We start from the raw sequence: 12,150 nt of genomic DNA on the forward strand, positions 1-12,150 counted from the left end.
CAGGGCATTCTTGTAGTCGCTGCTTGTGTCTTCCTGAGGACAGGAGGGACGTGGGAATTAGAAGGGGGGTGGTTTGTGACATTGGCTTGACTTGGAGTCACCTCCATCAGGAGCAGCTGCTCTTATTACTAGGAGTTGTGCTTCTCTGGGGGAGACCTGGCACATTTCTCTTCAGGTTCCTATGCCACAGGCCCCTCACTGTCACCCGTCTTTCTTTGTTTTCCATTTCAGGCTGTTTCTATTGCCACCCCCAATCCCCTACCACCTACCGCCCCATTCTGAAACATCTTAAAGCAGAAATGTCTTTTTAGCATATTGTAAGCTATGTGTGTCTTGGAAAGTGTAGTGAACAATGGACGCTTGTAGAATAACTAGAGGCTTGACTTAATAGCCAATGAAGACTTAGGGATATATTTCTCATGACTTGACTTCTGTTAATGAAGCTGTCAAGGCCTCATTTGGTATTAATGGCTAGAAGAGCTATTTCTCTTGAAGTTAGAGCAGTGTGATAATCACTGTGTTTTCTCAGCTCTAGAACGTTCACTAATTGGAATCAGGTTAGGCAGCCCACTGGAGCTCACATGATTTATGTCCTTAAATTTTTGCTGTCAGGACTACCTGTATCTGTATTTGAATGCTACGCCTCGACTCCTACTAAACTATTTACTCTCACTGACTCTTCAGATATGGTTCCTTCTGCAAGGATTCGGTGTGTCATTTTCAAAGGGGCAACCATAACTCAAATGCAAAAGCTAACTTTCTGGGTGAAACGTACAGGGGCCTCCCCTAGCTACACCGACCTCCTTGCTGATCCCTGTACATAGCACACAGCAATGAATGCAAGAACGTGATACCCACTGAGGAGGGACGGACACGTGTGACTTATGACATCGGTCACAGCATTCAGGTTTCCCAGTAAGGTCTCTGTTTAAAACTGCTGTTAGAAATGGGAACTCAAGGCTCACCATGATCATGCTGCTGAGGGTCTTGCCGTACATCTCCTTGAACTGACACTTGATGAGATTTAAGTCAATCTCACTCCTCGAAACGATGTTTCTTATCAGGGTCCCATCGTGAGTTCCTGCTCCCTGGATAAGACACAGCAGTCAACCATCACTTCTTGCCTTCCTGGTCCATCTCTGTGATAACGGACAAATCTATGTTGGGTTCAGGGGGCTTTCGTAGGGGATGGAGGTACAGGAATGAGCCTCCGCTTTAGCAGTGAAGCACTGAGAGGGATACGCTGAGGGATGCGGGATCCCTTGATCTCTTCTCACTCACTGCTCATGTTTGTCTCTTATTAGATGCCAAATGCCCCAGATGGCAGTGTGTGTGTGATTTGCTACATCAGATTCTAGACACAAAATGTTCACTGCTCCAGGAATAAGGCCTCTTCCTAGGGCAGCAACACCATGAAATCAGCTTAACTGGCCAATTCACATGCAGGACCCTCCTACTCACTTTCATCCTTGATCACTCTCATGTCAGAGGGAGCCACGTGACCAAGGGAATCCCACGCCCTCTCGCATTTCCTGGCCAGATGTAGCCAGAGAGCTTGGGGTTCTTGCTTCAGGTGATGTTAGCAACCATCAATCAGAGAAGGTGGGCTAACTTTAATCTCCAGGAATTATTTTCACTATCTATCTTCCAGTGTGGTTCCAGATACCAGAGCCTCTCCTGATATGAGTGTCTTGAACATCTGAGTGGCCAGTGCCGCCTTTTGGACAACAGGCAAACCCAGACGGGCACCCTGGCACATGCAGGGTTGTTGAGCTGCTGTGTGTGGCAATCTCACTCTTAAACATGCCCGTTCAAAGGATGCCTTGACCTCCTGGCAATCCTGACCTGTGCTTTGTCAAGGAGGCCACGTGGGCAATGATGCATAAATAAAATCATGAATAAAAAAGACAATTGCACGGGCTTGGACTCAACTCAACACTTTGCCACCTACTAGCTGTGTGACCTTGACCACAAGCCTTGGTTTCACCCCCTCTGGGAGGGCAGATTACTACATAAGTTTCACAGGATTGTGGTGAAAGTTTAGTACCATGAACACCTGTTGAATGCACCTACTCAAATTCAGCCTTCAGGAGCTGTGGCTTCCCTTCCCTAGCTTGGTTTGCCCTCTGAGAACTAAAACTATTCTGGTCCACAAGAGGCTGGGATAAGAGGAGACCCAAGGGTCGAAGACGTGGGTGGTGGCTCTGAGCTCCTTGGCTTTGCAGTTGTGCCGTGTAGGACTGAGGGTCAGGCGCACAGAAGACAGAACAGTTACCTTCATGGCATAGTAGAGGCGCTCTGCAAAGTAGCTGTGGAGGTTCCGGGTGCATTTCACTGGCAAACAGGAAAGTTCTGTTAGCAACCAGAGGTTGTAGGCGACATTGTATACATGTTTATTTATTTATGTCTTGCTTTGGGTCTTAAGGGTTAGTGTTGTGCAAATCTTGGCCTATTTATCTGTGCTCTGCCTAGTCCTAAAATGAGAGGCTTTGTGTCAGGAGGGGTGGGGCAGGGAAGGAAGCCCAGGGCACTGGGCACAGGTGCAAAGGCCGAGAGTAGGCAGACAAAAGGGTGAGGTGTGAAACGCACTGGGACCCACAGGGCTGGTCTGGCTCATCAGAGCACAGCTCCACCAAGGGAGTCCCTGGGCTCTTACATTCCAGACACAGCTTCACCAAGAACCAAGAATCTAGGCACACAGCTCCATGGAGGAGCCACCGTTGTGGTGACCACTGGCCTCTGAGTGCCTGCTTTACATGTCACCTCTCAGAGGGCCCCTGCAGATTGAATTCCCCTGTGACAAATGGGTTTTGGACCCAGAGCAAGAAGGCACCCAGGGCATCTGGCCCTATCCTCGTTTTCATGGATGCTGTTTCAGAGACTTGGTGTCTGGGTGGGGAGGTTGGTGTTTTAATCCAAGGTGGCAGAAAGAGCGAGGGCTTTGAGGGAGGTGGGCATGAGTTTGAACCCTGCTTGATGGCACCAGGTGCCTAGTGACTTGACCTCCCTGCCTTGCACCATCCTCACGTGTGAAGTGAGTGATGAGTCTTCAAGGATAAACAAACAGGAAGTGCCCAGCACACCAGGGCCCGGCATACCCTTGCTTTTCCCTGCCTGTGGATTTTATTCAGGAGTTGTTTAAATCGGATCCAGGGGCTGCCTTTGGAAGCTGAGACTGGAGCAGGAGGCATGCTTAGATGCTCCAACATAGATTGGATTTATCACAGCAGTCAAAGGCAGCTGGGAGAGTCAGATGCCCCAGTTTACCCCCGTGGACCAGGACACACTGTGTAGCTCCGCTGGCTGCTCGGCACCCAGTGGGCACAGCCTGGTGTGGAGGTGACCTTGGCTCCATCATGGGAGGGAGGAGGGAAGTCCCTCTGCCCTGGGCCTCAGTTCTTCACTCTGCAATGACTCCTCTCCCTGTCAACTTTGGCTCTGGACCCCAGGATGTGCTCTGCAACCTGTCCTCCTACATGAATCTGACCTCATGCTTCGTGGAAGGTTCTCAGTGTTCCCTTAGTGTCAGACCACCGATCACTCAGTTTGGATTCCAGCTACACATCATCATTTCTTCAATCAGCAACTGAGGCAGGGAACAAACCCCTGGCTAAAGTCCAGCCAGGTGATTTCTTCAGGGCTTCACAGTCAGAACCAGAATGTTCCTTGTGTGGCTGCTGTGGGTGAGCACAGGCCCTGGGTCTGGCACAATCCTGCACATGTGTGCACACACACACGCACACACACGCACAACTCGCGTGCACACACTCGCACGTGTACACCTGCAACACACTCTCGCGCACACACACTCACACACAGTGCACATGCACACACACACGCATACACACACTCACACATGCATACACTCAATGCGCATACTCACTCGCAAGCACACACTCACACACAAGCACAATGCAGACACAGACTCATGCACACACTCATGTGCACACACTCATGCACATGCACATACATGATGACACACTCACACGGCGCTGGGCACTCTGTGGGCAGCACAGAGAACAATCTCTAGCAGGACACAGCACATTGAGGACACGAGGGTCTCCCCTAGTAGCTCTGGTGTCCTGGGTGAAGGGTACATGCTGAGAGTGGCGGCTGGTGTGGAGGTTGGCTTTGAAGGTGAACACAGGGACTCAGCACTTGCTATTGCACCCTGGGCCCTTCGCCCTTTGGTGCTGCCCCGCTTCTGAGCCCCAGGGCCAGCAGACACACGTGAGCCCGAGCACGGAGCTCCGTCTCTTACCCACTGTGAGCATGGCCTCCTCCAGTGAGCCGTGGGTCTCACTCTTGATGCTGTCCTCAATGCTCTTGCTGGCGATTTTCTCATATTCCTCAAACACTGTGGAGAGAGGCCTTCTCTTAGGGGACACGCGCATCTCAGCGTGACGCCCCCCAACATCTCAAATAGGAGACTGCACAACAGTGCACCACCCCTGACCTCCACTTGGCTGCTGGGGAAAGGGTCCAGGGCTCCTTGGCTCTTTCCCCAGCTCCATGATTTGACAAGGCCACGCACTGGGTATTCAGTTGAAGGGAGAGGACCTAGAGCCAGGGTGCCTCCCTGTCCCCCAGGACCTCCCTACCTCCCCGGTACCTCTCATCAGGTGTGTGGCACTGCGCGTGCACAGGATGGTGATGAATTTCATCTCATCAGTCCCACAAATCTTCTCACCCACCGTGTAGAGATCCTGGCATTGGGACACCCACGACAACCAGTGAAGGCGAGCAAGGGGGGTGAAGAACAGCCCCCCATCCACCCTGCCAGGTTGGCATTCTCCTCTGCTCGATCATCTTTTTGACTGGGAGCCTGCTATCCCCGTGGTTAAATTCTCTTCTCGACACTGGGCTGCTCTAGGAACTGTCCCACCTCCCCTTTGGGGCCTTGCTCTGCCTCTGGGCACCTTCAAGAGCTCTGCCAGCAGGCAGACCTATAGAGAGCTGAATGCACACATCTGGGCCTCGGAGGCCCAGCATCCCTGGGTTTGTAGGCTGTTCCTGCCCGGGCAGAGCTTCAGTGAACCCCGCCCAAATCAATCTCCTTCCTCCCCTCCACCCTCACTTCCCTCTGCAGACACCAGAGGGTAAAGGCCTGCAGAGAGCTGAGCCAGGGCCCAGCCTAGCATCAGAGAAAACCCCCGCGGGCAGAGGGGCTGGGTGAGGCTTTTAGGCTTCAGCATCCCGGGGTCTAGATGGCAGAGGGTGGGACCGGCTGGTCTGCAGGGCAGAGCTGCTGAGGGGTAGCCTTACCTGTGCATCTTGCAGGGCCAGTCCTGGGTCCACGAAGCCACACAAGTCATCTCTGCTGCCCTAGGAACAGAAGAGGCAACTCTGTAAGGCAGGCTGGCTGAGCAGAGCAGCCGGGACAGAGGGGACAGCCAGGTAGGAAGGAAGGCAGTTATCCTCTCCAGGCCTTGGCCTCTCATCCGTAAAGGGAGAGTCATAAGGAATATCCTGTAAGGAGCTGCGGGACTCAGTGAGCAAAAGTGAGCAACGTGCCTGGCATGGGGCCTGGTGGGAGGGACCTGCTCAGTGACGGGCCCTCTACTACTTTCTGGAGAGGTGCAGGGGCTCTGCCATAAGGACACTCCGAGCCCGCCGGGATGTACCCAGTGAGCCCAGGCCCCAGTGGCTGTACCACACCCTTGCCCCCCACCCCACCCCAGTAGCTTTGCCCAAGAGCCCCTCTCTGAGGGGGGATCTGTGGGGATCCCCCAGACAAGGGGCTCCCAGGAGCCTGGGCTGTGATACCTGCAGGAGGCACACCAGGATCCTCTCCAGGTAGCCGCTGGTGTCTGCTTGGATGTCTTCCTCCAGGCTGGACCCATAGTCTGCAGGGGATCAGGACCATGAGGCTCAGACCTGCTTCCCTCCTCCTCGCCCCATTTCTCACCCTTTTCCTGACTAAAGCCTTCCCGGAGAGATGAGTCCTTGGCACAGGGAGAGTTTGCTCTGTCCAGGTGTCTGAGTGGCAGAGGCTCCCTGATGGTGGTTGTTCAGACCTAGGAAGCAACACGGGTTGCCAGCCAAGCTCAAAGCACAAAGATGGGCCAGGCCAGAGAGCCAGGGGCTGCTGATTGAGCCTTATTTCATCACGTGGTTCGGCAAAGCCAGGAACTTCCGGTGCACTCCCCACCAGGCAGACATTGTGGAGGACAGGCTTTGCCTTGCAGCCCATGAGAGCTGGCTAGGGCTCCACACCCGCCACTGCAACAGGGCCCTGCATGGGCCCCAGGGTCAGCCTGTGCCTGGCCAGGAAGGTGTCAGCCCCGCCCACTGCTGACACAGCCGGCGGCCCACAGTGCTGGCACACTGTCAAGGGGCAGAGAACTTAATGGGTGCATGCCCTCCCCCGCAGCAGCCCATGCGCTTAGGGAGCTCAGAGACGGATCCCGACTCATATCCAATCTCACTGTCAGGCACGGGATTTGGCACACAGAAGGTGCTCAGCATCTGTGTGTGGAAAAGCCCAGAAAGAATCCTTTCCAATGTGGCCCAGTACACGGCTTGTCTCTTATTTGCCGCTAGGCTGCCAAAGCTCATGTTCATTTCCAAGCTAGCCTTTAACTCAGGGCCCACATCCTCCCTCTTAGCAGCCCCCTTACCCTCCTCATATGCCTTCATTATCTCCTGCAGCTGGTTCTTGGTCCGAGAAGCCAGGATTTCAATGACGACGCCCTCCCTGGTTCCTAAGCCCTGTGGATAAAAACCTCTGCCTGCTGGAGAGCTCTGTCCACACCCTCCTGCTCTGTCTGCACTCTCTTTTGTCAAGAGGCAAAAGGAAGAGTCCTAGGACGAACCAGTTAGTGCTGTGCTGGGGGGCCTCTGCTGGAGGATGTTACTGGGGGAGATCACGTGCATTTGTCTCCAGTGGTGGATACTTGTGGGCAAGTGATGTGATGGGAGAGCTGTGTCTCAGCTCAGCCCTCTATAGCTGGGTGGTCCCAAACAGGTTACTCTACCTCCCTGAGCCTGAGGGTCCTCATCAGGACACAGGGATAATAAGTCACCCCCACCCCGAAGGTGGAGGTAATAGATGTAAAATGCCTGGCATGTCCACACAGTAAGTGCCCTTTCAGTTTTTCTTTTTTTTCCCTGCACTGTGCAGCATGTGGGATCTTAGTTCCCCAACCAGGGATCGAACCCGTGCCCCCTGAATTGGGAGCATGGAGTCTTAACCACTGAACCACCAAGGAAGTCCCTTTTCAATTTTTTTTTTTTTTTTTGGAGTAAGTACCCTTCCTTTCTTTCTTTTTTTAAATTAAATTAAATTAAATTAAAATTTTTTATACAGCAGGTTCTTATTAGTTATAAGTGCCCTTTCTTTTCTTTTTTTTTTTTTTTTTTTGGCGGTTCGCGGGCCTCTCACTGTGGTGGCCTCTCCCATCGCAGAGCACAGGCTCCGGACGCACAGGCTCAGCGGCCACGGCTCATGGGCCCAGCCGCTCCGCGGCATGTGGGATCTTCCCGGACCAGGGCACGAACCCGTGTCCCCTGCATCGGCAGGTGGACTCTCAACTACTGCGCCACAGGGAAGCCCTATAAGTGCCCTTTCAACGGAGATGATTATTATTACTTGGTCCTGACTCCTTCTTAATCATCTTCGAATGCAAAAGGAGCAGTGGGAAGTAACGGGAAATTGGGGGACCAGGCACGAGACAGCAGAGGCTGGTTCCTAATTCCTGCACACCTGGTCTAGCAATGTCCTGAGAAGGACGAATTTTGGCTCCATCAAGGGCAGATGATGGCGGAGGCCAGTCTGTGTTTGGTGGCAGTCTGGGTGACAGGGACAGAGTAAAGGGACAAAGAAGGTGATTAAATAGTTAATCCCACTAGGGCATTGTCAGTAGAGAAAAAAAGTATGGGAGACCCCTGTAAGTTAATGATCACTCAAGAAACCACGTTTGCTTAACCACAAAGCCAAGCAGGCTTGCTTAGCAACAAAACCATGCAACAGAAGCATGGCCCCCAAACAATAAAACAATGGTGGAATGAGACCCACATCCTGCCCAGTGAGCTCAGTAAGTTAATGATTCCTAGAACATGCTCCTCTGTGCACACTAAAAACAAAAATATAAGGAAAAGGTGATATTATACTGAAACCTGAGATGATTTACCATATTTTAGTATATGTCACAGCCTTTTTGCTCATTTCCATCGCGCCACGACAGTCCCGGTTTGACCATGAAACAAGAAACAAGGGACAAGAAAACTCCCCTGCCCGACATGGAGGAGGGAACTGATGATAGAAGCGTGAAGTCTACTCAAGAACGAGGAAGAAGGTGGTCTTCTCCCCCTCCCCACTCTTCCTTTGATTGTGAAACATTTGGGCTTCCCTGGTGGCGCAGTGGTTAAGGATCCGCCTGCCAATGCAGGGGACGTGGGTTCGAGCCCTGGTCCGGGAAGATCCCACATGCCACGGAGCAACTAAGCCCATGAGCCACACCTACTGAGCCTGCGTGCCACAACTAATGAAGCCCACGTGCCTGGAGCTCGTGCTCCGCAGCAAGAGAAGCCACCGCAATGAGAAGCCCGCGCACCGCAACGAAGAGTAGCCCCCGCTCGCTGCAACTAGAGAGAGCCCATGCGCAGCAATGAAGACCCAATGCAGCCAAAAATAAATAAAAACAAAAAAACAAAAAACAAAAAATCCTGTAGCCCACTAAGTTCTTGGGGTGGCACCCTCTTGCCTGCCTACTTGTAAGCCCCACAAGCGTCCTATTCTAATAAATCACTTCTTATCTATCACTTTGCCTCTCACTGAATTCTTTCCGTGCTGAGATAGAAGAACCTACGCTCTACTAAGTCCCGAAACATGTATGATTTCACGAGCAGCAGGCTGCAAGCTCGCTGGGCTCGTTCCAAACAGTGGCTCAAGGGGAGATCAGAGCTCCCTGTGCCAGGCTCTCTGGGGAAAGCAGTCCCGGGCATCGTTCCCCCACCCAGTCCTTGTAAGTGTTTCTGCCCCCCCCCCCCCCGCTTGCTTCGTTACCTTCATGGCGTCGTACAGCTCCTTGGCTTCGTATCTGTATGGAGGGTACATGAGGGCTATGATGAGCCTCTCGAACTTGCCGCTCAGCTCCGACTTCAGTGTCTCGGTGAGATCCTAAGGCAGGAGCAGGGAAGGGTGGTGCTCTGTGCGCTGTGTCCACTGGAGTGCAGGCAGCAGGTGCTGGCTGGGCCTAGGGGCTCTGGCTGGATTCCCACGTGGGCTCTGCCACACGCTGGTGCTGGCTGGGGCTTCTTGGGCCAGCAACTCAGCCTCTCTAAGCATCCTTACCCTTTTCTGTGAAACAGAGACCTGCTCCTGCTTCTGCTCCTGCTTCATACCACTGCTTAGGGGATTGGTGGAGAGATGTCGAAATCGCTCTCAGCGCAGCACCGGGCACACCATGAGCCCAAAATACAAGTCTGTCATTAAGCTCATCAAGTCCCTGTCACTTAGCCCATAGACATTCAATGAATGAGTGAAATGAATTAAGGAATCCATCTCACGGTGTCTCCTTCTAAGGGCACTTATATTTGCAAGAAACCACAAGGCCACACCCAGCTGATCTCCCCTCACAGCACAGCGAAGGACCAAGGGCCTTGTCAGACCTGGATTTAAATCCCAACCTTGTCGCTTACAGGCTCTGGGATCCTGGGCAACATCCTCTATCTCTCAGAACATCAGTTTCCTCTGACGTCGAATGCAGAGAATAATGCATAGTTGTGAAGGTTAAGAGAGAGAAATTATTTTTTAGGAGAGCACGTTGTTTTCTCCCATGGAGTGTTTGGGCTTCATCATTCATCTTCCTGGGTTAAGTGTCCACATTACCAATGTGTGCTAATGGAGGCTTCCGGCCACCACGGCTCTGTGTGCATTTATTCCTGTGTTTAGCTAGGATGCCGATGTCTCGCTCTGTCCTGGAGGTGGCGCGAGGAGGGACAAAGGGTCCAGGTGGCATGCTCCCTGCCCTTGGATATCGCCTGTGGCAGGAGGGAAGGGGCATGGGAACAGCAGCTCCAACGCGAGGAGACAGTCCTGTGGCACAGCACAGAGCAGAGCCCGGCCTGCATCTCTGGTGTGTGGGAAAGAGAAGGGCCTTCCAGTCTTGGGGAATAGGACAAGCAAAGCATAGAGGCAGGGAAACAGCTCAGGGATGGGGCCGTGGAGCAATTGCAAAGGAGCAAGTGAGAGAGAAGGTGGGAAAGGAGGTTGGGGCCAGACATCAGAAGGCTGGACCAAGCCAGGGCTGTGGGGAGCCATCAGTAAGTTTTCAGAGTTAAATCTGATTTTCAGAGAAACAATGCATCATGTTTTTAGTGTATGTCCCAAATGCCCCATGTTGCCAGTGGGCTGGGCTCTAGGCCAGCTGGACCTCATCCAGCAAGGCCCTGCCTGCAAGGCTGACTCTGGCAGCAGTGGTCCCTACAGCCGCCCGAGCACAAGTGTCCCCCTTTACCTTGCCAAACTGAGCCTTGAAGGACTTGGCGATCTGCTGCCTCTGTGCGTTGCTTCTCTGCGTGAGCACATCGATGATGGCCTGCTCGTTGGTCCCTGCAGGGGGCACAGTATGAGCACCCTCATTGCCCCTGGGGAACTGATGAGGGCTGGGGAGGAGGGAAGGCAGCTGCTTGGTGGCCAAGCAGTGGGGCCGCACCACCTGGAAACTCCCAAACCTGATGATTTTCATGGTGTAGACAAGACAGAAAATCCATCTGTCCCCCCATCCACACAATGTTGGGGTGCAGCCAGGCCCAGCCTCACAGTGATAGAATCTGAGGCCCCTCTGGTTATCTGATCTGCTCTGGACATCAGCTGGAAACTCCAGAGCTCAGGCAGTGAGACCTCCTGCCCTGACCTCCCTTGTGCTGGTGGCCATGGGGGAGGATGGGGACAGAGGGTCCAGAAAACTGGATCTGAGCCCTGGCCCAGCAGCTGGGTGAGTAGAAGTCTCACCTCCCCAAGCCTCCACATTTTTCTTTGGGAAGTGGAGATAATAATAAAGATTTCACAGGGAGCAGAAGACGGAACATGATTTCTCAGCTTGTCTGGGAATGGCAGTTTTTGTTAATGCCCCAATTCACCTGTCAGAGCCAGTTAGAGGGTAAATCCTGCCTGGGTGACAGCATGAGGGCTGTCTGGGCCGGGTTATCCAAATCCCAGCGGGCCTCCGGCCAGCCCTTTCCTGCGCACAGGAAAGCAGGCGCTGGAGACAGGACGGTCAGCTCTGCACAGCTCCCAACATAGTCCCATCCGAAATTCACAGTGACACGCGGGGTCCAGAGCTCTCGGGGCCGTTTTATGAGGGAGAAAAGTGCAGACTGAATGGGGGGAGGTCTCTTGCACAAGGACTCGCAGGAACACACAGCAGATGGCCTCCCCCTCCCCACCCCCATTACTCACACCTGCCCTCCCCCCTCTCCAGGCTTGGGAGTCTGTGTAGACCTGTTCTGGGGAAGGTGGGCCCTGTGTGCTTCTCGGTGCCAGAGGATTATGGGGAGACGCTCACTCCCAGGGCTGTGAGCAAAGGGGTCTTGAGCAGAGTGGGCAGAGCCCCAGACAGTCACGGGGTTCCCGGGTCAAGGCCACTCACCGATCCCCTTCATAGCTTTGTAGAGGGTCTCTGCGTCGGGGTCTGGGTTGAAGTGGGGACTGCTCTTCACCGAGACACCCTTCTGTTCAATCTGCAAGAGAAGACACGCCTGCTCATAGCGGGAATGTGGGGAAGGCAGCGCCCCTTGCAGCCAGCCCAGCAGGGTGAGCACCAGCTCCGCCCCTGCAGACCAGCGGCTGAGCCTCCATCCGTCCTGGCCCTGCCCATTCATCCAGGGTGAGGGGAGGCCCAGGAGAGGCCGCAGCTTCTGGACATGCTAGTTTCCATCAGGTCGTGCTGAGGAAGGGGCACCTTTGTCCACTTTGCACTAGGTTGCCATATGGTCCTCTCAGGTCAGGGCTGCAGAAGACCCACATGCCTATTAGCCCCTTGGCCAAGGGGAGGCCTCTCCTGCCAGCTCGGCCCTCAGGCTGGAAGGAGGGGCCTCCTGAGGAGCACTGGGTCGGCGCAACCTGGCCACCCTAAGAGATGGAATCCCAGCTCTCAGCCCCAGTGCCAGCCCTGGGGAGTTGGGGCTTGAAGGCTCAGACAGTGT

General features: G+C 53.8%; 1 protein-coding gene across 2 annotated transcripts in view; it reads right to left on the bottom strand.

Annotated features, from left to right (window-relative positions):
- The window catches only part of LOC103070635 (annexin A8), a 28,212-nt gene that overhangs the window by 537 nt on the left and 15,525 nt on the right, over positions 1–12,150 (bottom strand). Inside the window, exons 4-14 of one of the 2 annotated variants that reach the window (XM_007458367.1) lie at positions 11,595–11,685; positions 10,461–10,555; positions 9,008–9,121; positions 6,621–6,711; positions 5,767–5,846; positions 5,266–5,325; positions 4,613–4,706; positions 4,262–4,357; positions 2,276–2,334; positions 966–1,088; positions 7–33 (exon numbers count right to left, since the gene is read on the bottom strand). In XM_007458367.1, the coding sequence (XP_007458429.1) occupies positions 7–33; positions 966–1,088; positions 2,276–2,334; positions 4,262–4,357; positions 4,613–4,706; positions 5,266–5,325; positions 5,767–5,846; positions 6,621–6,711; positions 9,008–9,121; positions 10,461–10,555; positions 11,595–11,685 (930 nt within the window). The remainder of the gene's footprint in view (positions 1–6; positions 34–965; positions 1,089–2,275; positions 2,335–4,261; positions 4,358–4,612; positions 4,707–5,265; positions 5,326–5,766; positions 5,847–6,620; positions 6,712–9,007; positions 9,122–10,460; positions 10,556–11,594; positions 11,686–12,150) is intronic. The other variant, XM_007458368.1, reaches the window with a different exon arrangement.

Source organism: Lipotes vexillifer, unplaced genomic scaffold (genome assembly GCF_000442215.2).
Source record: "Lipotes vexillifer unplaced genomic scaffold, Lipotes_vexillifer_v1.1 scaffold437, whole genome shotgun sequence".
Classification (NCBI taxonomy): Eukaryota; Metazoa; Chordata; class Mammalia; order Artiodactyla; family Lipotidae; genus Lipotes; species Lipotes vexillifer.